General features: G+C 42.8%; 1 protein-coding gene across 1 annotated transcript; it reads right to left on the bottom strand.

Moving 5' to 3' along the window:
* Nucleotides 1–589: 589 nt before the first annotated feature.
* LOC134352779 (histone-lysine N-methyltransferase PRDM9-like) lies at nt 590–24,952 on the bottom strand. The gene is made up of 2 exons (XM_063060229.1): nt 24,789–24,952; nt 590–10,827 (listed from the first exon to the last, which is right to left on the bottom strand). The coding sequence occupies exon 2, from the start codon at nt 10,075–10,077 to the stop codon at nt 9,205–9,207; it is 873 nt and encodes a 290-aa protein (XP_062916299.1). The 5' UTR covers nt 10,078–10,827; nt 24,789–24,952; the 3' UTR covers nt 590–9,204.
* Between the last annotated feature and the right edge of the window lie 2,374 nt (nt 24,953–27,326).

The raw sequence follows: 27,326 nt of genomic DNA, 5'->3' as shown, positions 1-27,326 counted from the left end.
TCTGAGGGCTCCTCTTTCCTTACACATTCCAAAGATGTACGGGTTAGAACGTTAACTGGCAATTGGGTAGGAAGGATCGTATCATGTATCTCTAAATACAAAAGTTATAGCAGTCCAGGAAAAGGAAATTCCCCCTTATGGAATTTGCAAAGCAATACACAGAAACTTGCTTTAAGTTGCAGTTTTTGACAGCACAGATTTGTATTACAATAAATCACAGTATGGACCTTTCCTGGGAATACAATCCCACCACCAGTATCGGTGGTTGGCTGCACACATTACCATTGTCCCTCCTTACCTCTCTTCCTTCCATGTGGGAATCAGGACACTTAGAAAACAGAACACTACAGCAGAGCACACACCATTTGGCCCATGATGATGTGACAACTGTATAACCTACCCCAAGATCAATCTAATCCTTCCGTTCCACAGAGCTCTCCGTTTTCCTATTACCCAAGTGCCTATCTAAGAATTTCTTAAATATCCTTAATGTATCTGCCTCAAACACCATTACAATGGCATGCTGTCCCTACATATTCCTCCAATCACGTTAAAATTATGCCCCCCCCCCCCCCCCACATTAGCCATTTCCATCCTGGGAAAAGTTCTCTGGCTGTCCACTTGTGGTATAACTGTGCAGGTGGACGGTCTATTCTGTGTATCCAGACTCAGACCGCAATCCCACTGAACATGCGAGGCAGGTGGTGTGTCGATCTACATTGACAATGACAAAGACATTAATGCAAAGGTTGTGCTCCTTCAAGATCCCTTAATCATTCGGAAACTGGACAGAAAGTTCCTGGACTTTGTGCCATCAGATTTCCGAGCTGAACAGAAAGGGCAAGTCTTAGACTGAATATTGCCCAGGTGTGAAAAGACCACGGCCATTGTGTTATTCCATTGGGGAAAGACCAAAAGACATAGGAACAGAAGTGGGCCATTCAGCCCATCAAGTCTGCTCCAACCTTTGATCATGGCCACTTTATTTTCCCTCCCAACCCTATTTTCCAGCCATCTCTCCAGAGCCTTAATTGCCCTTATTATTCATGAATGTATCAACCTCCATGTTGTTTTTTTAAATATATTTCATTAATATTTGAGTAATATTGTGAATATATTGTTTAAGCATTCTTTGTTTAAATAATTCATTACAGGTTATATATAACAGTATGTGAACAGCTAACATGTAACTACCTAACTGTTGTGGTGCAGTGAGATGTTCCAGTTTAAAAAAATACTGCACAATTTCTTCAGAGAAGAAAGACAGTAGAGTTTAAAAAAGGCAGAAAATTGACAAAATTCACAGGTTCATTAACATTGAGTACTGGGTTAGAATAATCATAATTTTTTTTAAAAAAGTAGAGCTGACTAGCTACTTTGGAAACATAGACATGTTCAATTGCACAACAAGTAACTGGCTGATGTGTACTGAATGAACTGAGCAGTATCTTGATGCAACAAAATAGCCAATAAGAAACAAGTACCAGTGTTGCTGAGTGCAACAGGTGGAAGAGCATACAGTTTGCTTAGAAGTTTAACTGCTCTAACCAATGTCCATATCCCTCCACTTTCCTCAGATTCATGTGCCACTCTAAACGTCTCTCAAAAGTCTCTAATGTATTTGCCCCTACGACCATACCAGGCAGCCATGACTAAGTAAAAAAACTTACCCCTCACATCCCCCCTCACCTACTCCCTCTGACCTTCAATGCAGGCCCTCTGGTATCAGACTTTTCTAACTTGGGGAAAAAAACGACTCCCCATCTACTCTATTTATGCCGCTCATAATCTTGTAAACCTCTATCAGATCTCCTCTCAGCCTCTGGTGCTCCAGAGAAACAAGCCCTTCTGCACCCTCTCCAAAGCCTTCCTATAATGGACCGACCAGATCTGTATGCAGATGTGACCTAACCTGAGGTTTATAAAGTTGCAACTTGAACTCAATGCCTTGACCAATAAAAACCATTCCATAAGCCTTCTTAACAACTTCTGAACCTGTGCAGCCACTACCAAGGAGCTATGGACGTGAATCCCAATATCTCTCAGCTCAGCAATACTATTAAGGATCCTGCATTTGCCCTACCAATATGTAACACCTCATATTCGTCTGCCATTTCTCAGTCCAATCTAAAACTGACTTATATAACACTGCATTCTTTGCCAGTCTTCTATTCTATCCACAACTCTTCCAATCTTGGTATAATCTGCAAATGTACTAACTCAGCTTTCTAAATTTTCACCCAGTTCATTCTTATACATTACAAAGAGCAGAGGTTCCAGCACAAATTCCTGCATAACTCCACTAACTACAGATCTCCAACTCGACTAAGTCCCTTCAACCACTATCCTCTGTCTTCTATGTGCAGGCCAATTCTAAATTCAAACAGCCAATTTGTCATCATCCCAATGCATCTTCTGGGTTAGCCTCCCACAGGGGACTTTGTCAAATACCTTACTAAAATCCATGTAGACAACATCCACTGCCCTACCCTCATCAATCTCCCTTGTCACCTTGTCAAAAACCTCAATCAAGTTGGTAAGGCACGATTTGCCCTGCACAAAGCCATACTGGCTCTCCCCAATCAGGCCGGGGTCTCCAAATACTCACATATCCTCTCCCTAAGAATTTTAGTGAGCAATTTCCCAACTACTGAATTGAGTCACTGGTCTATTAGCTCCCATGATTTTCCCTTGTTCCTTTCTTAAACAGAGGTACAAAATTAGACACTCGCCAGTCCTCTGAGACATTGCCTGTGGCTAGAGGTGGCATGAAGATACTGGTCAAGGTCCCAGCAATCTCATCTCTTGACTCCTTCAATAACCTGGTGTAGATCCCATCAGGCCCTTGGGACTTATCCACCTTAATACTCATTAGGAGGCCCAACACTTCCTCCTCCTTGAGCTCCAAATGCCCTAACATATTTATACACTCAGCATTGACCTCCTGGTCTTCCATATCATTTCCCTTAGGAAATGCTGAAGCAAAGTACGCAAGGTATTTCACTCACATTCTCTGCATCCAAGCAAATGTTCCCCCCTTTATCCTTGAGTGGACCCACCCTCTCCCTAGTTATCCTCTGCCTATTGATGTATGTGTAGAATGCCTTGGATTCGCCTGAATCCTACTTGCCAAGGAGTTTTCATGGCGCCTCCTGGTTTTCCTAATTTCCTCCTTTAGTTCTTTTCTGGCTTTTTTATACTCATGTGCTTCATTTGATCTTAACTTTCAAATCTTAACATACTTTTCCTTTTTCTTCTTGTCTGAACTCATCACCTCTCTGGACATCCAAGGTTCTCTCACCTTTCCATCCCGGTTCCTCCTTTTAACGGGAACATACATTTCCTGTACTCTGTATAACTGATCTTGAAACATCCTCCACACGTCTGATGTGGACTTGCCAAAGAAAAGGTCTTCTCCCGTAATTTATTCTACTCCAATTTAAAATTCTCCCACAATGACTATACCTATCCTTATCTCTAGCCATCCTGAAAGTTAAGGAGTTGTGGTCACTGTTTTCTAACTGCTCACCCACTGAAAGGTCAGTCACCTGGCCAGGCTCATTACCCAACGCCAAGTCCAGCACGGCCCCTCCTCTTGTTGAACCATCCACTTATTGATTTAAGAAACTTTCCTAGATACACTTAACAATTCTGCCCCATCTAATCTCCTTGCACTATTAGGGAAGTTGAAATCCCCCAATCCTATCCAAAGTAGATCCATACACACTCGTGAAAATTGGTCAGAACCTCATCACGTTGAGGGGTGCTCCCCTCTTCTGCTCTCTGCACATATGCAAAGCCTCTACCAGGTCACCTCAATTACTCCCTGCAGCTTCTAACATAGCTCCTGTAAATCACCCTGTAACCCCTGGCTCTGTGCCTGTTTCTCCAGCAGGGCTGAGGTTAATACTAAAGTTAAGCACAGAAGGGTTAATTTCCTTTCCTCTGTTTCATCTAAACTGTGAAATTATCCTATGTTGCTGAACTCTCCACGTGAAGGTGGAGCACTTCTCTAATCATCCTCACTATTACAGTGTGTTGCCTCAGACACTAGATCACCCCAATCTACATCACCATCAGTTATCACATTAAATACACGTCACTCCTCTCTGAACTGAGTTCACTTTGCAACTTTTCAATCTGTTTTAAACATTTGGTGTGATCGGCAGTTCCTTTCTTCTCACCTGCTGAATTCTGCATGACTTTCATAGCAGTCCGTAAATCCTGACACTGACTTTTCCATTTCTCTACTTCTGTATTCACCCTTTTACACTCCTCTTCACTTTTCCCCTTTTCTCTTGTCACACGTTCACACTGAGCCTGAAACGGATTCCTGTCAAATTCACTTGACCCTGCTGCCTCTGAATTTTATTTTCTTTCCTTTCTCTCCAACTCTTTCTCTAGCTCTTCAATACACTTGCACAATTCTGGTAATCCTGTTTTTCTGTTTGCTCTTCAGTTTGATCTTCCAACATACATCCCATTATGACAGCTTTTTTCTTTTAAAATATCTTGTAACTTCTCTGATTTATTTTCACTAGCTACCTTCCGCAATGCATCCCCCAGGATTCCTGACCCTCCATTCTCAACTGTTCCTATCCAATTGTTATCACCATCATCATTCCCTTAATGTATAATCAAGAAAGTAATCTCTTATTGCCACATTAGGAAGTTCCCACCTGCATCAAGAGGGCAACAATTATACCAGAGCCTAAGAAGGGGAGCATGGGTTGCCTCAACAACTATCACCCAGTAACACTCACACCTACAGTGAGGGAGTGCTTTGGAAGGTTGGTTCTGGCTAGAATTACCTTCCGTCTCAGCAAGGACCTTGACCCCCTGCAACTTTCCTATCACCACAATAGATCTATGGCAGATGCGATCTCATTGGCTCTTCACATGACCTTGAATCAGCTGGACAGTACAAATACCGATGCTTGTTGACTATAGCACAGCATTTAACACAATCATTCCTACAGTTCTGATTGAAAAACTCCAGAACCTGGGCCTCTGTACCTCCCCCTGCAACTGGATCCTCGACTTCCTGTTCAACTGGAACATCACAATTTCTGTGGATCAGAGATAACAGCTCCACTTCATTGACACTCAACACTGATGCACCTCAGGGATGGGTGCTTAGCCAATGCTCTACTCTCTCTACAGCCATGACTGTGTGGCTAAGTACAGCTCAAATAGCATCTATAAATTTGCTGATGACACAACCATGTTGGCAGATTTTCAGATGGTGATGAGGAGCAAGATTTAATCAGCTAGTTGAATGGGGTCACAGCAACAACATTGTGAGTAAGACCAAAGAACTGATTGTGAACTTCAGAAAGTGCAAGATGATGGACGACACACCAGTCCTCATAGCGATCTGAAGTGGAGAGAGTGAGCAATTTCAAGTTCCTGGGTGCCAATATCTCTGAGGATTTAACCTGGACCCAATACATCGCTGCAGCTTAACAAAGGCAAGACAGTGGTTTTATTTCATCAGGAGCTGGAGGAGGTTTGATATGTAACCTAAAACATGAGCAAATTTCTATAGATGTACCGTGGAGAGCATTCTAACTGGCTGCATCCCTGTCTGGTATGGGGCCATGGGTGGGGTGGGGGGGGGTGTGCACGGCTACTGCACAGAGTCGAAGTAAGCCGCGGAGAGTCGCAAACTTAGTTCCATCTTGGGCACTAGCCTCCAGAGTATCCAGGACATCTACATGGAGCAATGCCTCAGAAAGGCAGCATCCATCATTGAGGATCCCCATTACCCAGGACATGTCCTCATCCCATTGCTACCAGCAGCAAGGATGTCTAGAAGCCTGAAGGTACACACTCAATGATTCAGGAGCAGTTTCTTCCCCTCAGAATGGACATTCAACCCATGAACACCACCTCATCATTTTTTTTATGTTTGCACTACTTATTAGAGTTGAGTCAAATATATACTTACTGTAATTGTCTTTTTCTGTTATTATGTGTTGCATTCTACTGCTGCCGCAAATTTAACAAATTTCATGACCTATGCTTGTGATATTGAATCTGATTCACATTCCAATCCTCCAAACTCCCTGGGCTCCTCCTGTACCTTCATTTTCCCATTTTAAAATCCTAACCTAGTGGGTGGTTCAACTCAAAACAAGAGCTCGAGATTTCTATTCTTTCTTTAAGAGCGCACCCCAGGGCACCAAACTCTGATCGAAAACTAATCTAGGTAAAAACTCACTACGCAACTCTTATTAAATTGAAGCTTGCATTTTATTGTCTCTGCATTTTATTTTACTGTCTCTGCCCAAGCAACAACGTAACTATGTTGACCCCTGGGGCCAACAACTTAAAACATGAATTCTACTGATCCCTCTGCACCAATACTCACTTAAACCATGTCTCCAGTTATAACACCGAAATGGAATCTCCTGTTGGCCAGATGATTGATCCTTTTCCCTCCCAGCCCCTGGCATGGGTTGTTCATTGCACTTGTTAGTCTCCAGAGTTCTCACCACATTGCATTTGAAGCCTTTTACTTTTAGTCTTTACTCATCAGTTCAAATGTTGCATTTCAATCTGATCGAATTGAGGTTATCTGACCGATCTGTGACAGATTCCTACTGGATGTAGTCCAAGGGCTACACAATTTTGGCCGTAGATGACTTCTTTTGTTCTATTCGACTCTGATTCAAAGCAGTCAAACCTTGTCACCAGTCACTGGGCCGAGATAACAAGATCGCTTCTGCGAATCTGATATTGTACACAAACAGCTTATCTGAAAATGATCTCAGGTTGAGTAAATCAATAGCAGAAACTCCTTGTGTCCATGTTCAAATGGCTCTGATCAAGTTATTGCAGGACAAGAATCAGTCGAAACAGTTCACAACATGGAGGTTACAGAAGAGCTTCACAAAATGGTATACTCTATTCCTTCAGGCACATGGCAAGAACAAAAACATCTGGTTTGTTTACTTACACTCTCATTGACTCATTCAAGTTTGATGTTTTCTTGCTTACTTTAATTTGATGATGGCCAACACCTCTAACTACTGTGCTCCAGGGAATGAACCCAGCAGAGTTTTTTTTTAAAAGCCAGAGAGTAGTGAGTGAGCGCAAGACCCTGCCAGAAATGGTAGAAGCAAATACATCAGGGGCATTTAAGAAAATCTTAGATAAGCACATCAATGACAGAAAAAAATGGAGAGCTCTACAGCAAGGAAGGATTAGATTGATCTTAGAGTCGGTTAAAAAGTCAGCACAACATCATGGGCCAAAGGGCCCAGACTCTGCCGTACTATTCTAAGTTCTATCCAGTCTCTCCTTATAACTCATGCCATCCAGCCTTGGTATCATCTTTGTGAACCTATTTTGCACATTTGCCTTCATAATGTTATCATTCCAATAGTTAGGTGACCGGAAATACATATAAACTCCAAGTGTGGTCACAATATCTCGTGCAGTTGCGACACAACTTGCTGACTCCTGCACTAACTTCCCTGACAGGTGAGGTGATATAGCTGAGCTCAACGCCTTCTACGCTCACTTTGACCACCTGAACACGGAGGAACCATCACAAACTCCCACAGCCACTGATAACCCTGTGATTTCAGTTTGAGGCTAAGGTGCAAGCAGCCCTCAGGAAAGTGACCCGTGCAAAGCATCCCACCTCGACACTGTGTGCCTAGCCAAATGCTAAAGACCTAAGATGATCATCTGGATGTAATTTTCACTGAGATCTTTAACTTGTCGCTTAGGCAGTTTGAGGTACCCAGCTGCTTTAAGCACACTTCACCTACACCGGTGTCTAAAAAGAACATGGTGACCTGCCTCAATAACTACCATCCAGAAGCACTTACATCCACAGTTTTGAGAGGGTGGCGATGAAACACACAAACTCATGCCTGAGAAGTGACTTGGACCCTCTCCAATTTTCCTACCGCAGCAAAAGATCCACAGCAGATGACATCTCACTGGCTCTTCACTCAACGCTGGACAGCAAAGATACAGACATCAGGAAGCTTTTTATACACTACAGCTCAGCATTCAATACCCTCAAAACTAATCAATAAGATTCTCGACCTTGGCGCCAATACGTCCCTCTGCAATTGTGGATCCTCTATTTCCTTACTTGTCGACCCCAGCATTGGCGCGTGGCCAAGTGGTTAAGGCGTTGGTCTAGTGAGCTGAAGGTCGCTAGTTCGAGCCTTGGCTGAGGCAGCGTGTGTGTCCTCGAGCAAGGCACTTAACCACACATTGCTCTGCGACGACACTGGTGCCAAGCTGTATGGGTCCTAATGCCCCTCCCTTGGACAACATCGGTGGCGCGGAGAGGGGAGACTTGCAGCATGGGCAACTGCCGGTCTTCCATACAACCTTGCCCAGGCCTGCACCCTAGAAACCCTCCAAGGCACAAATCCATGGTCTCATGAGACTAACAGATGGCTATATATATATATATAGACCCCAGTGAGTTTGGATTGGCAACAAATCTCCTCCACAATCTCCATCAGCACAAGTGCACCACAAGGCCGCGTGCCTAGCCCTGCTCTACTCACTTTACAATTATGACTGTGTGGATAAGCACAGCTCTAGTGCCATATTCAAATTTGCTGATGACACGCTGCTGCTGGCTGAATCAAAGGTGGTGACAAGTTAGCAGAAAGGAGGGAGACTGAAAATCTGGTTTAGTGGTGTCACAACAACAACCAGTTACTCAATGAATTGATTATTGACTTCAAGAGGCGTAATCCAGAGGTCCATGATCCAGTCGTCATGGGAGAATCAGGGGTGGAAAGGAGCAGCAAACTATAAATTCATAGGTGTTATCATTTCAAGCCCTGTTCATTCACACCAAACAGATTTATTTATAATTGATGCAGAATACAAATGTACCTGCGGTTCCAGGGGAAACAACCCAAATGTGCCCAGTAACCAGGGTCCAAACCTGGATGTGATCAACAGCAGCAATAACTGCAGAATCAGTTCCTGCAGTCACTTGTGAACTCACCACTCTCTCAGCAGCTGCAATTTAAATGCCCTACATAGGTTCTGCAGATTTGAACTGCCCTTTCAGTGTGAGTTCGCTGGTGCTTGAGGTGACACGACAGACAAGTTCTTCCACATTCAGAGCAGGTGAGCAGCCTCTCCCCAGTGTGAATTTGTTGGTGCGTCAGAAGGTCAGACTGAGTGAATCCCGTCTCTCTCGGAGCAGATGAAAGCCTACTCCCTGTTGTGAATTCGTTGGTGTGTACGCAGGTGGGACGATCGAGTGAACCCCTTGCCACACTGACTGCATATGAACGGCCGCTCTCCGGTGTGAATTCGTTGGTGCTTCAGAAGGTCAGACGGCCGAGTAAACCCCTTTCCGCACTCAGAACAGGGGAAGGGCCTCTCTCCGGTGTGAATACGTTGGTGCGTCCGAAGCTCGGTCGACCAAGTGAATCCCCTCCCGCACTCAGAGCAGATGAATGGCCGCATCCCATTGTGAATTTTTTGGTGTGACTGCAGGTGGGATGAACGAGTGAATCCTTTCCCGCACTCGGAGCAGACATAGGGCCTCTCCCCGGTGTGGATGAGTTGGTGTGTCCGAAGCTCGGATGACCGAGTGAATCCCCGCCCACACTCAGAGCAGATGAACGGCCGCTCCCCGGTGTGAGTTTGTTGGTGTGACTGCAGGTGGGACGAACGAGTGAACCTCATCCCACACTCCGAGCAAACATAGGGCCTCTCCCCATTATGAATGCGTTGGTGCCTCAGAAGCTCGGACGACCTTGTGAATCCCCTCCCACACTCAGTGCAGACGAATGGCCGCACCCCCATGTGACTTCGTTGGTGTGTCAGCAGGTTGGATGAACGAGTGAATCCCTTACCACACTCACGGCATACGAATGGCCGCTCTCCAGTGTGAATTCGTTGGTGCGTCAACAGGTCAGATGATTGAGTGAACCCATTCCCACACTCAGTGCAGACGAATGGCCTCTCCCTGGTGTGGACCAGCTGGTGTCTCTGTAGTCCGGAGGAATTTTTGAAGCCCTTTCCACAGTGACAGCAGGTGAAGGGCCTCTCACCGGTGGGAATTTGCTGGTGGTTCATCAGGTCGCTAAGCTGCTTAACTCTTTCTGGCAGTCAGATGTGTCAGGAGGTTGGATGACTGGTTGAACGCTCTTTCACAACGAGAGCAGCAGAATGGTCTCTCTGTGTTGTGAGCTCAGTGGTGTATCACTAAGTGGGATGAGTGAGTGAATCCTTTCCCACATGAGGAGATGGTGAATGACCTTTCCCTGGTGTGAATTTGACAGCGTCTCATCACCGAGTGAGTTCCTTCATGCGCCTGAAGCAGGGTGACAACGTTTTTCCAGGACCTCAGCGATCAGTCAGTAAAAGATGACCCAATTAATTACTTTCCTCAAATGGAAACAGGTGGAAAGAACATTTGAATATCCTCAGGGAAATGGATCAAGTTCATCTCAGTCAAAAGAATGAATGTTTCACTGGTGCAGAAACAAGGATGTGGTGAACACGTTCCCAGTCACAGATCAGGTGAGCTCACCTCCCCCAGCGTGTCACACACAGTTTCTCGTTGCAGTGGGTGTTCCTTTCCCAACCACACACAAGTGGTTTCTCCCCTCACCGCCGTAGACAGTGTGTCATCTCCCCAATGTGTCACGGTCGGTGCCCTGCAACAGCGCTCACTGCCTGGGGTCTGAAGTGAAACAAACCAGCATCTCTCCTTCCACGTTCACAGGCCAATGATATTCAGGTGCTGGGGAGATGAGTGGGGTGTAGACCTGATGTGATATTCCGTCTGAGATACCCAGCCGCGATTCCTCCACCTTTGATGTCCTGTAAAAAGGTACAAAAAGCATCAGTAAGTACAGGGTAGTGACTCAGAACAAATCACTTTAATCTCCTGGGTCAGCTGTGACTCAGTTGGTAGCTCTTTGATGATGACATTCTGATTAAAACAATTAAGAATTTTGGATATGTACACGGATGAGAGGGGAAGGAAGGGCTAGGGGTAAACAGGTCTAGGTAGAAAACCCAGCTAGCATGGACTAGATGGGCTGAAGGGCCTGTTATTGTGCTGTAGTGCTCTATGATTATTCTGCCTCTGGGTCAGGATCAGGGGCTTGTGTCCAGCTCCAGAGACTTGAGCACAAGACTGGGCAGACAGGTCAATTATTTCACATTCAGATCACGGATCACTGCATAAAGATTGGAAATCCATGGATACAAACTCCTGCAATTCTCTGCCTGCGTTCACAATGGAGGTAGAGCCACTGAATACATTCACAGGTGATATGAAAGCAGTTTTGTACCGTAAGGGAGCCAAGGAAGTGGACCTTCATGGAAAAAGCAGACTGATGATTAACAAGAGATCTGCAAATCAGGGAGGGAAACGAAAACAGGAAAGCAAGAACACGGTGGGAAGTGGCTACATCTCATTAGGAGAATGAAGAGATTTGGTATGTCACCAGGGACTCTACCAAATTCCTGCTGATGTACCCTGGAGAGCATTCGAACTGGCGGCAGCATCTGGAATGGAGGGGCCACCGCACAGGATGGGAGAAAGCTGCAGAGGGTTATTAGCTCAGCCAGTTCCATCATGGGCACTAGTATCGTCACCATTAAGGACACCTTCAAAAGGTGATGCTCCAGAAAGGTGCCATCCGTCACGAAGGACACCAGCACCCAGAACACCACCCTCTCTCATTGTACCATCAGCAAAGATGTACAGGAGCCTGAAGACACACACACACACAAACACACTGTTTTAGCAACAGTTGCTTCCTCTGCCATTAAGTTTATGAGCGGGCAATGAACCCATGTATACTATCTCACTATTTAAAATATATTTTTACTGTAATCTGTAGTTTATTTTATTGATGAACTGGTTCTAAATGAGATTGGAAGTGCCAGTGTGATATTCATCCCTTTACCTCTGATCTCTTCCTTCGATGCATCATCCCTGCACTGACCCCATTTCTTACGCCCCTCAGTATGGAGAGCAGAACAGTACAGCAGGTGAACAGGCCCTGTGACCCACCATGTCTGTGCTGACCGTGATGCCGATCCAAACTAATCCCGTCCCCTTGCACAGGATCCATCCGACCCCATTCCCTGCCTTTCACACATCTGTCTAAACGTTCCAGTTGTATCTGCTTCCCATCACTTCCCCGGCAGCCCATTCCAGGTACCTTAACATCTGTTGATCTCTCTCTTAAATGTACTCAGGGACTCAACCTCGAGGGCCGTCTGGGGCGGACTCTTACCGCAACCCCCTTGGAACAGGCTGAACGTAAAATTGTCAATTTAGAGGCGAAGTCTCACCGGAATAATATACGTATTATCGGACTCAAGGAAGGTTCTGAGAGTGGGAATTTATTGGACTATTTTGCCAATTTGTTTCAATCTTTGTTTCCAGATATTCTACCTCAACCTCCCGATATTGAAAGAGCTCATAGAATTTTCATATCGAATTCTCAGACTTCAGGTAAACCTCGGCCTATTTTAGTCAACTTTCTTCGCTTTAAAGTTAAAGACCAAATCATAAAATGTGCAAGGAAACAGAGAGTTTTTAAATTTAACGGTTCCGACATCAGTTTTTACAAAGATTATCCACGGGAAATTATGGAACAGCAGTTCAAATTTGCCCCAGCGGTGAAAACTGCTTATGCAAAGGGACTTTTTCCATCGCTCCGCTACCCTGCTCAATTAAAATTATTTCCTAAAGATTCTACACCTCGTGTGTTTTCAGATACCCAGGCAGCATTGGACTTTGTTAACTCTATCGTGGAGTCGGCTGACGCATGATTGATATTTGGGTTGCTGAGTAATTTCCAGAGAGAAAAAAGGCTTTGAAGATTTTTGATATGCTGAAGCTTTTCTTTGATCGATGAACCATTTAAAGAAGAGGTGAACTTCTCGGTTTGACTAATGAATGACTTTTTTGTAGTCTGTTTGGTATATGGAATGAACTAACACTGCGGACAGATTATTAACTGGTTTGATTATCTGCTTCTTTCTTCCTTAATTAAGTGATAGCTTTCATAGTTTATATAGACTCTTTCTTGTATAGTGAGGAGTGTTTAGAATAGATAATTAGCTTTAGTTTTAAGCTAGAGGAATAATGGTGTCTTTTTCTTGTTAGAGAATGTATTGTTTAGGTTTAATAGTGTTGTTTTCACGTCACTGGAGACTGTTTTTGCAAAGTACATTCCTAGTTGATTTTCAATGATTAACTATAAACATCTTTTTTCTGCTTCTCTGCTGAGCTTCCTTATCTTAGGGTCACATGATTTCTTTGTAAAGCCGGGGGGGGGGGGGGGGCTTTTAAATCACTATTTATATGGAGCCGCATGCGTTCTGCTTTTCTCTTTTCTTTGGGGAGGCATTCCGGATTTTTCCTTCCTTTTTGCCGGATTTCTACCTATTGGGATGGGGGGAGGATTCAGGGTTTTTTTTTTGCATTTTGGGGTTTATTATAGGATTTTTTTTCCCCATCATAGAGCTCCGAAGCATGCGTGTTTTCTAGATGGTTATATTCATCACCACAATCTTTGATTAGCCCACGATGGTATGCATGTATTTTCGTGTTTAAAACAATATTCTATGGTTATTAAATAGATAAACGTTATTAGTTGGAACGTATGTGGCTGGAATCACCCTATTATGCGAAAGAAGACTTTTGAAATTATTAACCGATTCCAGCCCGATATAATTTCTGTTCAAGAAACGCACATCAGAATGGGTGATCAAAATAGATTTTTTAAAACGTGGAAGGGCCTTCAATATCATGCTACTTGTCAAAATAAAACAAAGGGAGTATCTATTTTTATTAAAGCTAATATTTTATTTATCCAAGAAGATATCGTCTCAGATATCAATGGTAGATTTTTAATTATTAAAGGAACAATTTGTAATAGAAAAATTGTCTTGGTTAATCTATATGGACCTAATGTAGATGATCCTTAATTTTAAAAAAAATGTATTTGGTTTATTACCAGACTTAAATGAATATGTGCTGCTGATGGGAGGTGACTTCAACTGTTGTTTAAACCCTTTGATTGACAAGAGTTCAACCAATCAGCAGCTTCCGAGTTGTTCAGCATCACTTATTAATTCCTTTTGAATTGATTATGGTTTGATAGAAATCTGGAGAAATCTACATCCTAATGATAGAGATTATTCTTTTTATTCACACGTCCATAAAAAATACTCGTGAATTGATTATTTTATAGCTCATTTCCGATTTTTGTCCAAAGTCCAGAAATGTGAATATGATGCTATTGCTGTCTTGGATCATGCACCTTTAAGTTTTAACTTTTGAATTGAATGATGTTAGTAATGTAAACTTGCCTTGGTGTTTTCCAAAACTTATTACAAAGTTTGGACTTTGTCAAATTTATAGAGATTCAAATAAAAGATTTTTCTTTTTTATAATACAGAAGATATGTCGAAATTGATTATATGGGATACATTTAAAGTGTATTTGCGAGGTCAGATAATGTCCTATTTGGCTAAGCTTAAGAAACAGACAAAAATAGAGTTAGATAGGATTTCAAAACAAATTAAAGACTTGGATAACACTTATGCAGGTTCTCCTAATATAGATTTATTTAAACAAAGGGTTGAAATTCAATCACAATATAAATTATTATTAACATCCTATTGAAAGAAATTTGCTTAAATTACAAAGTCGATTTTATGTGTTTGGAGATAAAAGTAATAAGCTACTAGCATCCCAACTAAAAGCAGTTAGAGCTAAAAGACAAATTTTAAAAATTCATAAGGGAGATGGTAGTTTAGCTTGTAACTATGAAGATATTAATAAAATTTTTCAAGACTATTACAGTGAACTCTATAAATCTCAGTTTCCAGCTGATCCTTCTAAAATGAACGCCTTTTTACAAAAGATTGATTTTCCTGGAACATCTGTTGAAGATCAACAAATTCTTGATACTCCTTTTACTGAAAGAGAAATTCAGAAAGCTGTTTTTTCAATGCAATCTGGTAAAGCTCCTGGACTAGATGGTTTTTCTGTAGGATTTTATAAAAAATTCGAAAATTTGCTTACTCCTTATATGTTGGAAATGTTTAAAGATTCTTTTTTGTTACCTTCTACATTTTATGAAGCTTCTATTTCTTTAATTCTTAAGAAAGATAAAGACCCTATGGATTGTGCTTCATATAGACCTATCTCATTATTAAATGTAAATGCCAAAATTCTTTCAAAAATAATGGCTGATCGGTTGAGAATATACTAGCTAATATTATTTCTCAGGACCAAACAGATTTTATAGAAGGCCGTTATTCTTTTTCTAACACCCGGAGACTGTTAAATGTTATATACTCATCCTCCTCGAAAACTCCCCAACGTGTTGTTTCTCTTGATGCTGAAAAGGCATTTGATAGAGTTGAATGGAAATATTTATTTAACGTTTTAGAGAAATTTAGCTTTGGTACTAATTTTAATAAGTGGATTAGAATGATATATAAAAGCCCTATTGCCACTGTGATTACTAATAAATGTAGATCCCCCTTTTTTCGACTTTCGCGAGGTACAAGACAAGAATGTCCGTTAAGTCCTTTGTTATTTGATTTGGTACTGGAACCTTTGGCTATTGCACTTCGTGAAGCTAAGGATATTCAAGGAATTTCCATAAATGTGATTATTCAAAAGATTTCCCTTTATGCCGATGATCTCTTAGTTTATATTTCAAATCCTGAAGAATCTATTCCTAGTTTAACGAAATTACTAAATGAATTTGGAAAGTTTTCAGGATATAAATTAAACCTGCATAAAAGTGAATTATTTCCTTTAAATGAGTCTGCTTTTATATATGATGATATTCCTTTTAAAGTTACAGATTCTTTTAAATATTTAGGTATTATCATCACTAAAAATTATGGAGACCTTTAGAGAGCTAATTTAGTTCCCTTAGTGGATTTCATGAAGCAATTATTTTCTAGATGGAATCCTCTTACACTTTTGTTAGTTGGTGGAATTCATGCAGTTAAAATTTTTACCAAAATTTTTATATGTATTTCAGAATATTCCTATTTTTTTAACTAAGAAGTTTTTTGATCAGGTTGACTCCATTATTTCATCTTTTGTTTGGAATAATAAAAGACCAAGAATTGGAAAATGTCATTTACAAAAATTAAAAAAGGATGGAGGTCTTGCTTTGCCTAATTTAAGAATGTATTATTGGGCGGTTAATATAGGTTACGCGTGTTCTTGGTTATATTGGACCGATAAAAATGAACGTCCACCATGGATTGACTTGGAATTGAAAGCTGTGAAACAATTTTACTTAAGTTCATTATTAGGAGCTTCTTTACCTGTACAACTAGCCAAAATTTCTATTTTAAATACTAATCCTATGATTAAGCAGTTATTACGAATTTGGTACCAGTTTCGTAAGTTTGTTAATCTTAAAAAATTTAACCTTCTTAGTTTAATTTATCGAAACTATTTATTTAAACCTTCACTTAGTGATCCTACCTTTTCTCTTTGGAGGAATAAAGGAGTTTATTCCTTTATGGATTTGTTTCAAGAAGGCCGATTTATGTCCTTTGAGAAATTAGTAACTAAATACTCTCTTTCATACTCACACTTTTTGCAATATCTTCAGGTCAGACATTTTTTACAAGAATATTTCAGTAATTTTCCATATATACAAGACTTTGACCTGTTAGACACTATTTTAAAAATCAACCCTTTAGTGAAAGGTTTTATTGGGAAAATTTATAATTTACTATTACAATAGGATAATTATCCTCTATTTAAGATTAAGCAAGATTGGGAAAGAGAGCTTAACATGACCTTGATAACATAGAAACATAGAAAATAGGTGCAGGAGCAGGCCATTCGGCCCTTCGAGCCTGCACCGCCATTCAGTACGATCATGGCTAATCATCCAACTCAGAACCCTGTACCAGCCTTCCCTCCATACCCCCTGATCCCTTTAGCCACAAGGGCCATATCTAACTCCCTCTTAAATATAGCCAATGAACTGGCCTCAACTGTTTCCTGTGGCAGAGAGTTCCACAGATTCACCACTCTCTGTGTGAAGTTGTTTTTCCTAATCTCGGTCCTAAAAGGCTTCCCCTTTATCCTCAAACTGTGACCCCTCATTCTGGACTTCCCCAACATCAGGAACAATCTTCCTGCATCTAGCCTGTCCAATCCCTTTAGGATTTTTATACGTTTCAATCAGATCCCCCCTCAATCTTCTAAATTCCAACGAGTATAAGCCTAGTTCATCCAGTCTTTCATCATATGAAAGTCCTGCCATCCCAGGAATCAATCTGGTGAAACTTCTTTGTACTCCCTCTATGGCAAGGATGTCTTTCCTCAGATTAGGGGACCAAAACTGCACACAATACTCCAGGTGTGGTCTCACCAAGGCCTTGTACAACTGCAGTAGTACCTCCCTGCTCCTGTACTCCAATCCTCTTGCTATAAATGCCAGCATACCATTCGCCTTTTTCACCGCCTGCTGTACCTGCATGCCCACTTTCAATGGCTGGTGTATAATGACACCCAGGTCTCGTTGCACCTCCCCTTTTCCTAATTGGCCACCATTCAGAAAATAATCTGTTTTCCTGTTTTTGCCACCAAAGTAGATAACTTCACATTTATCCACATTAAATTGCATCTGCCATGAATTTGCCCACTCACCTAACCTATCCAAGTCACCCTGCATCCTCTTAGCATCCTCCTCATAGCTAATACTGCCGCCCAGCTTCGTGTTATCCGCAAACTTGGAGATGCTGCATTTAATTCCCTCATCCAAGTCATTAATATGTATTGTAAACAACTGGAGTCCCAGCACTGAGCCTTGCGGTACCCCACTAGTCACTGCCTGCCATTCTGAAAAGGTCCCGTTTATTCCCACTCTTTGCTCCTGTCTGCCAACCAATTCTCTATCCACATCAATACCTTACCCCCAATACCATGTGCTTTAAGTTTGCACACTAATCTCCTGTGTGGAACCTTGTCAAAAGCCTTTTGAAAATCCAAATATACCACATCCACTGGTTCTCCCCTATCCACTCTACTAGTTACATCCTCAAAAAATTCTATGAGATTCGTCAGACATGATATTCCTTTCACAAATCCATGCTGACTTTGTCCGATGATTTCACCGCTTTCCAAATGTGCTGTTATCACATCTTTGATAACTGACTCTCGCAGTTTCCGACGTTAGGTTAACCGGTCTATAATTCCCCGGTTTCTCTCTCCCTCCTTTTTTAAAAAATGGGGTTACATTAGCCACCCTCCAATCCTCAGGAACTAGTCCAGAATCTAAAGAGTTTTGAAAAATTATCAGTAATGCATCCACTATTTATTGGGCTACTTCCTTAAGCACTCTGGGATGCAGACCCTCTGGCCCTGGGGATTTATCTGCCTTTAATCCCTTCAATTTACCCAACACCACTTTCCCTACTAACATGTATTTCCCTCAGTTCCTCAATCTCACTGGACGCTCTGTTCTCTACTATTTCCAGAAGATTATTTATGTCCTCCTTAGTGAAAACAGAACTGAAGTAATTATTCAATTGATCTGCCATGTCCTTGCTCCCCATAATCAATTCACCTGTTTCTGTTTGTAGGGGACCTACATTTGTCTTAACCAATCTTTTTCTTTTCACATATCTATAAATGCTTTTACAGTCAGCTTTTATGTTCCCTGCCAGTTTTCTCTCATAATCTTTTTTCCCCTTCCTAATTAAGCCCTTTGTCCTTCTCTGCTGAACTCTGAATTTCTCCCAGTCCTCAGGTGAGCCACTTTTTCTGGCTAATTTGTATGCTTCTTCTTTGGAATTGATACTATCCCTAATTTCCCTTGTCAGACGATTGGTTGTGAATTTAGAAGTTGGTTAACTCTTCTTCGATTTGCGCCAGTCATTCTTTGATTCAATTTAAAATTGTACATCGGTATTATTTGACAAAGGAGAGACTGTCTAAAATATTTCCTAATGTTAATAGTCAGTGTGATAGATGTAAAACTGAGATAGCTATATTGACACAAATGTTTTGGTTGTGTTCTGTACTGAAACAGTTCTGGAAATCTATTTTTTCTACAATTTCTAAAGCTTTAAAAATTAATTTACAACCTAATAAATTGACAGTTTTGTTTGGTATAATTCCTCAATATATTCATGGTATTTCTATATCAGACCAACATGTAATTGCATTTGTTACATTATTGGCTAGAAGGGCTATTTTATTAAAATGGAAAGATGCCTCTGCTCCCACTTTGATACAATGGTTCTCTCAGGTGATGTTATGTCTTATTGTGGAGAAAATCAGAAGTCGAACTTTTGATCCTCGATTTGACTTTGAGAAAAGGTGGGGCACTTTTGCCCGCTACTATCATTTGATTTGAGTTAATTAAGATGGTTCCCTTCTGATTCTTGTGTAAATGGATTTGGTTGGTGGATTGATGTCTTTTTTTTATATAGAAGCTTGTATGGCGTATAGCTCTGAGTTTGTGCTCCAAATGGGTTTTTTTTCTCGTTTTTTTTGTTTGTTAGCTGTTTTTTTTTGTTTTAGTTAGTAGGGGTTCTTTTTTCCTTCTTTTTAAAAAAAATAAAAATAGCTTCAACATTTTGTTTTTTTTTAATTATTATCATTGATATACTGTTTAGCTTGGTTAATAGTTTAACTGTTATTATACATATTGATATATTGACTTGATTATTTTAATGTATTTTTGTTGTCAATTTTCAATAATAATTAATAAGAAGATTTAAAAAATGAAATTAAATTAAAATACTTGTCACGTCCAGTCTCGGGCAGTTTACTCACATGTCACCTGTGGCTCAAGGAACTAAGAGCTGGTGACACGCCTGTCCTAGCAAAGTCAGCTGCAGCAGACTGGGCAGATAGTGGGATCAACAGTCAGAAGATGGTTCTGCAATGCTTTGTGAGGAGTGAAGGGCATGGCAAGGCACAGATATCACATTTACCCTCTGCAAACAAGGAAGACCCCTGCTGTGACACCACTTGTCTGCCTGGGCCCGGAGTTCGGAGGTCAACAATGGAAACTGCTGCAAACCCATTGCTTTTCCACTTTAACAATTTGCTCACACAGGTTTCACGGTCATAGTCAGATAGGAGGGATAATCCACCAACACATATCCTGTACACTCAATCACTTTCTGTATCCTTGTTACAATACACACAGTCACCCAGCTCTGCACCATTGGCAACTGTGGATACAAGACACTTGGCCCCAAACCATGAATCATGGCTTGTGAAATGTTGGAGCCCCTGAATCCACATGGGTTTCCCCCGGGAGCTCTGGTTTCATCCCACATTTCAATGACAGACCAGTTAGTAGGTTCATTATAAGTTGTCCTGTGATGAGGTTAAATAGGTGTGATTGTCCCAGAAGCACGGGCTCGTTTGGCCGGAAGTGCCGGCTCCACGCAGAATCACTGTGTTGAATATCTAAACAAATAGCCAGCTAATTCCAAACAACACACATCAAAGTTTCTGGTGATCGCAGCAGGCCAGGCAGCATCTCTAGGAAGAGGTACAGTCGACGTTTCGGGCTGAGCTAATTCCAAATCTCTGGCTGGTGGCAGCTCGGAGCGTAGAGTCACAGGGCAGGTGGTGAGGGGTGCTTTACACAGAACAGCTCAGAAAAAGGCCATTTGACCCACAATGCTGTGCAAACCAGCTAAAAAGCAAATCAAAAACACCTAAGAACTAATTCCTTAAAAGCCTCTAATGTACTTGCCTCTACCACCACACCAGGCTGTGCATTCCAGGCATTCATTACTCTCTGAGTTAAAAGGTTACCCCTCAACATCTCCTTTGAACTTACCCCTCCCACCATCAATGCATGCCCTCTGGTATTAAGACATTTCAACCCTGGGAAACAGATACTCTCTGTCTACTCTCATGCCTCTAATAATCTTATAAACCTCTAACAGATACTCCCTCAGCCTCTGGCAGTCCAGAGAAAACAACCCAAGTTTGTTCATCCTCTCATGATAGAACATGCCCTCCAGAACAGGCAGCACCCTGGTAAACCTCTTCTGCACCCTCTCCAAAGCCTCAACATCCTTCCTAGACGGGGGTGACCAGAACTGTTTGTACTGTAATACCAGGGACACAGCCTAACCAGAACTTCGTAAAGCTGCCAGACTCTTAAACTCAATGCCTTGACTAGTGAAAGCAAGCATTCTTAACCACCTTATCTCCCTACATCGCCACTTTCAAGGAGCTGTGAACTGGAACCTAGGATCTCTCTCTGCTCAGCAACACTGTTAAGAATCTTGCCCTTAGCCGTGTACTGTCTCCCTGCGTTTGCAAAACCTCACATTTCTCGTCTAAACTTCACCTGCCACTTCTGAGTCCAGTTCTCTAAACTCTTCACCACTCCACCAATCTTGGCATCACCTGCAAACCTACTAACCCACCTGGCTACACTTTCATCCAGATCATTTACATACACCTGTAACACCCTGGCAAAGGTTTCACTGTCTTTCTGTGGAAGCAGAGTTTAGTTCGAAATAATGGGTGCTTTGGAACGTGAGTTGGTTCTTTTGTTCGGCGGGAGATGGAGAGAGAAGATGCTGGAGAGAACCGGTCATAGGATTCGACCCATTGGGGGACCATGATTCGATGGAGCCAGGCGCCGAGATTGGCTGAGGATCAGTGAATATATATTTTGGGAAGAGTTGAGCTCTAACTTGTGCACATTTGATTGTTTAATTATACTGTAATAGGTCCTTTTTGTTTTCTCTTTTTTTTCTTTACTAACCCTTTACTTAAGTTAAGATTCGTAAATATAATTCCTTTGATTGTACAGAGTGTGCTGTCTGTTATTTCTTGGCACTGAGTTGTAACAGGGTAGCAAATTACGCAGCATCCACACAAATCGGAGTTTGGGGTGGAAGTGCTGTCTCAATCTCATGGGTTCAGCAGGACTGGAGTGCGGATTTTCTAGACTTAGGAAACCAGTCGTGTTTCACATCAGAAACAGAAGAGTTCCCAGCACAGATCCCTGCCGAACACCACTAATTAGATTATGAGAACACTCAGTCCTCTTTTATTGTCATTTAGAAATGCATACATGCATTAAGAAATGATAACAATGTTTCTCCGGAGTGTATCACAGAAAACAGGACAAACCAAAGACTAACACTGACAGAACCACATAATTATAACATAGTTACAGCAGTGCAAAGCAATACCATAATTTGATGAAGAACAAACCATGGGCGCAGTAAAAATAGTCTCAAAAGTCCCGAGTCAATTGACTCCCGAGTCCCCGATAGCAGACGGCAAAAGGGAGAAACTCCCTGCCATAAACCTTCAGGTACCGTCAACTTGCCGATGCCTTGGAAGCAGCTGACCACAGCCGACACTGAGTCCATCCGTCCGAAAACTTCGAGCCTCCGACCAGCTACTCCAATACAGCCTCCCGAGCGCCATCCTCTGCCGAGCGCCTTCAACCTTGCCCCGGCCGCTGAAACACGCAAAGCCGAGGATTTCTGGGCCTTCTGCTCCGGAGATTCTGGTTACCACACAGTAGCAGCAGCAGTGAAGCAGGCATTTCAGAAGTTTTCCGGATGTTCCTCCGTACTCTCACGTCCGCCTATATCAAATCAGAATTGTGCACGGTCCCCTACTTGACAGATTACAGATATCATTCATTCATCGGAGAGGCCGCGCGCACTGCCATCGCGCCGCCGTCTTCTCCTCATTACAGACCTCATTCTCGAATAAGCCTCTTCAAACATTGACCTATGGCTTCTATGCACAAGCCAGTCCTAAATCCAAACAGCTAATTCACCGCAAACTACATGCATCTTAATCTTCTGAATAATCCTCCAATGAGGAACTTTGTCAAATGCTTTACTAAAATCCATTGCCCTACCGTCACCAATGTCTCACGTCACTTTTTCCAAAGAACTTAATCATGTTGGTAAGACACGACCTGCCCCACACAAACCCATGCTGGCTCTCCCTCATTAGGCCCTACATTCCCAAATCTTTACATATCTTATCGCTAAGAAATTTCTCCAGGAATTTCCTTACAACTGACTTGAGACTCACCGGTCTATAGATGCCAAGCTTTTCCATCGTTCCCTTCTTAAATCGACATACAATATTAGCCACTCGCCAGTCCTCTATGACATATTCTGTGGCTAGAGAGGACACGAAGATACTAGTCAAGGCAACATCAATCTTGTCTCTTGCCTCCTTCAATTACTTTGAGTTAATGGCATCAGGCACTGTACAACTCTCATTAAGTACCTCACACATGTTCCCTCCTTTATCTTTGAGTGGTCCTACCCTCTGCCTGGTTATCCTCTTGCTCTTGAGGTATGTGTAGAATGCCTTGGGATTCACCTTGATCCTACTTGCCAAGGACTCTCCTAGCTTTCCAAATTTCCTTCTTTAGTTTTTTTTCTATATTTTTTATACTCATGTGCTTCATTTGATCCTAACTTCTAAATCTTTACATACTCTTCCCATTTCTCCTTGACTATATTCATCACCTCTCAGGACACCCAAGCTCCTCTTATCTTTCCTCCTACCAGAAACATACCTTTCCTGTACTCTGTGCAATTGATGTTTAAACTCCCTCCACATGCCTGATGAGGACTTGCCATGAGAAAAAGTGTTCCCAAATAATTCTTCTTGGTTCCTGCCTAATGCCTCCGTAATTTGGTATGGTCCTCCCGCAAGGGCTATACCTATCCTTAAGGTTGAGTTGTGGTCACCCTTCCCCAACTGCTCACCCACTGAAAGGTCAGTCACATGGGCGGGCTCATTACCCAGTACAGCCCCTCCTCTTGTTGGACCTTCCACATATTGATCCAAGACTCCCCCCTGGATACTCGCAACAAAGTCTGCACCATCTAATCCCCTTACACTAAAAAGGCCCTAGTTTATGTTAGGGAAATTGAAATCCCCCACAACAACAACCCTATTATTCTTTCACATTTCCTTAATCTGCTCCTCAGTATCTGTAGTATAACCCCATCAGTGTGATTGAATCCTTCCTATTCCTGAGTTCTACCCAATGGACTCAGTGCCTGATCCCCTCCGTTATGCCTTCCCTGAGCTGAGCTGTGATACTGTGCCACTGATTTCCAGCTTCCTCGCTGCCTTGTGATCTGTTATTGTAATGTCAGAAAAATACACTAACAGCAAATCAGAGATGTGAAAAGTTCAAACAACAGGAATTCTGCAGATGCTGGAAATTCAAGCAACCTGACGAAGGGTCTCAGCCTGAAACGTCGACTGTACCTCTTCCTAGAGATGCTGCCTGGCCTGCTGCGTTCACCAGCAACTTTGACGTGAAAAGTTCTATAGATTTTTAAAGTTTAAGAAAAGAAGAGGCATTAAATCACCCCTCTCAACTAAGTTTCAGCAATGACAGGAGGAACATTCCTAACTACTCTGTATTAAAAAGAAAAAAGGCTCGTCCTTTGTAACTGTGTCTCCGCCTATTCACGCCAAAGCATGTTAAACCAGACTTCCCACTCCATCACTGGCACAATCCGACAAAGACCGCTCCGCTTTTGCCTGCATTCCCTTTAGCCGTGGCTGAGTTTAGGCCTCTGATGCTGACACTTTCTGCGTTTGCGCAGCGGGGAAAGCCAGCCCATGTCCGAATCTGCCCCTTTACTTTGTCTCTGCCGACTTCGGTAGGGGTTCACACCGACGCCCACACTCCCCGTGCCTGAGCCGCCGAAAGTCAGACCGGATTTACCCGAATCCGCTCTTCTTGCACTCGCACTCAAAGGCCTCTGACAGCGACACTCACCGCGCCTGCGCAGTCCTGAAAAGACTTCGTGCGGCAGCCCGCGATGTTTGCTGTTGGCGGCTCCGGTACCGGCCGCTCCTCCGTCCGGGACGCCGCCTCCCGATGTTCATTAAAGCCGCGGCCCGCCGCTGGGCTCCAAACCGGCGCCGGACCACCCGCCTGGTGACGTCACGGCACACCCCGTGCGCATGCGCGCTGGCTTTAAACAGCCTGGCTTCCGGGTTCCTCGCTGTTTTATGCTCGAGTACAGTATTGCAAAGTCAGAAACAATTCTATGAACAGACAATCGGAGACGCGAGAAGCTCTGTAGATGCTGGAAATCTTCAGCAACACACAAAATGCTGCAGGAAATCAGCAGGTCGGGCAGCATCTATGGAGGGGAAGGAATGTCGCCGTTTCGGGCCGGGACCCTCATCGGGACTGGAGTGGGAGTGGGCAGACGCCAGAATAAGAAGGTGGGGGGTCACAGGGGGTAGCTGTGAGAGAGGGTCCATAGACACTGCCTGACCTGTTGAGTTCCTCCGGCATTTTGTGTGTGGTGTCGACAGACAGCCTCCCGAAAACGACAACGTGACCATGAAAGGATCTGTAATGTTGACTGGGGAGCAAATGTTATTCGGGACCTTGGGAATAGATCTCCATCTCTGGTTCACATAGTTGGGGATCTTTTGTGTTTCAGTTGAGAGAACGGCTCTAGCGTAGTTTATTAAATAGTTCAGTAAAATTTATAAATACATTTGATTAAGCATTCTTTGTTTGTTTACATAACTGTATGTACAATGTGTGTGAATGGCATACGTTATTATGCCACCAGGTCATGTGCGAGCCTCACGAGATACATGAGTATCTCCAGGCTCCTGCGTTTTCCTCTCTACTAGTTTCTGAAGTTACAAAACGTAAGAGATGCTGTGTCTAGCAGTGTGACAACCTGTCATAGAAAAATAGAAACATAGAAAATAGGTGCAGGAGTAGGCCATTCGGCCCTTCGAGCCTGCGCCGCCATTCAGTATGATCATGGCTGATCATCCAACTCAGAACCCTGTACCTGCCTTCTCTCCATACCCCCTGATCCCTTTAGCCACAAGGGCCATATCTAATTCCCTCTTAAATATAGCCAATGAACTGGCCTCAACTGTTTCCCGTGGCAGAGAATTCCACAAATTCACCACTCTCTGTGTGAAGAAGTTTTTCCTCATCTCAGTCCTAAAAGGCTTTTCCTTTATCCTTAAACTATGACCCCTCGTTCTGGACTTCCCCAAAATCGGGAACAATCTTCCTGCACCTAGCCTGTCTAACCCTTTTAGGATTTTATACGTTTCAATAAGGTCCCCCCTCAATCTTCTAAATTCCAGGAAGTATAAGCCTAGTCGATCCAGTCTTTCATCATATGAAAGTCCTGCCATCCCAGGAATCAATCTGGTGAACCCTCTTTGTACTCCCTCTATGGCAAGAATGTCTTTCCTCAGATTAGGGGACCAAAACTGCACACAATACTCCAGGTGTGGTCTCACCAAGCCCTTGTACAACTGCAGTAGTGTCCTTACCAATTCGTTATCCAGTCGGAGAAAACACTCAGAGGCCACGTTTTCGCTCGATCAATTCTTTATTTAATCTGATCCGAGGAGAGGTAATCACCATACGCATCTACAGCAGCTGGCAATCAACTCTGCCTAGCACGAGTACAAGGTTACATTTATATCCAGAAAAAAAGGTTTCAGTTAGCACCTGTTTCCCCTGTCCACGCTTGTGACGGTTTGTGGTTAGCAATTTCATCATGGTCTCCATAGCTTCACGTGCAGCTATACAGGTCAGTAAGCACCTCTATTCTGAGAAATGAACATGCAGTTACCACATCCTAACCGTGCGGGTTATATTGTCTAGTTCCCGCCCCTGCTATATTTTCCAGATCACATACACCACTTAACCCTTCCTATCCCGTACTCTAACCCCCTTTTCACTTGCACATTCCCTCCTTTTATCATCTCAATGATAACCACCAATATCATGGAAACCCTCAGGTATTGGTTCAAGCAGCTCACCGGCTTCTACAGGGTTCTTCACTACCATCATTTGTTTTGCCGGCATTAAGTCCCCTAGGGAGGCCATCATTCGGTTCAGAACACACTTCACTACGGCAATATAGACAAAGATTCCTATGATAGCCATTACTGCATAGATGGCACCATTCATCAACCAGTCCTTCCATGCTCCTAATCCCCAGTTTCCCCATCCTCCCCAGTCTGTTCCTTCCTTAATTGATCCTAACTGTTCATCTATTTGGTTCACATAGCGTGTTATGTTTGCAGTGGCATCGTCCAGGCCCTTTATGCATTGGTCTTTTATGATAACACATACCCCACCTTCCCTCGCAAGGACATAATCAAGGGCATAATAGTTCTGCATGGAGAAGAGGTGTAGTTGGCTAAGGTTGTCCGTTATGAGCTTTAATGCCCCCCGGGTAGCGTTTCCAAGACTTGTGAGGCCGCAAGATAAGTAGTTCCTATCGTGGGCTGCCATGACTGCTCCTAGGGAGAAAAA

This window comes from Mobula hypostoma, chromosome 10, assembly GCF_963921235.1.
Source record: "Mobula hypostoma chromosome 10, sMobHyp1.1, whole genome shotgun sequence".
In the NCBI taxonomy this organism is placed as follows: domain Eukaryota; kingdom Metazoa; phylum Chordata; class Chondrichthyes; order Myliobatiformes; family Myliobatidae; genus Mobula; species Mobula hypostoma.
This window is presented reverse-complemented; position numbering and strand designations above follow the sequence as displayed.

Excerpts from the sequence above, each read along its gene's own strand:
- LOC134352779 (XM_063060229.1), bottom strand. The coding sequence starts at position 10,077 with ATGAACCACCAGCAAATTCCCACCGGTGAGAGGCCCTTCACCTGCTGT.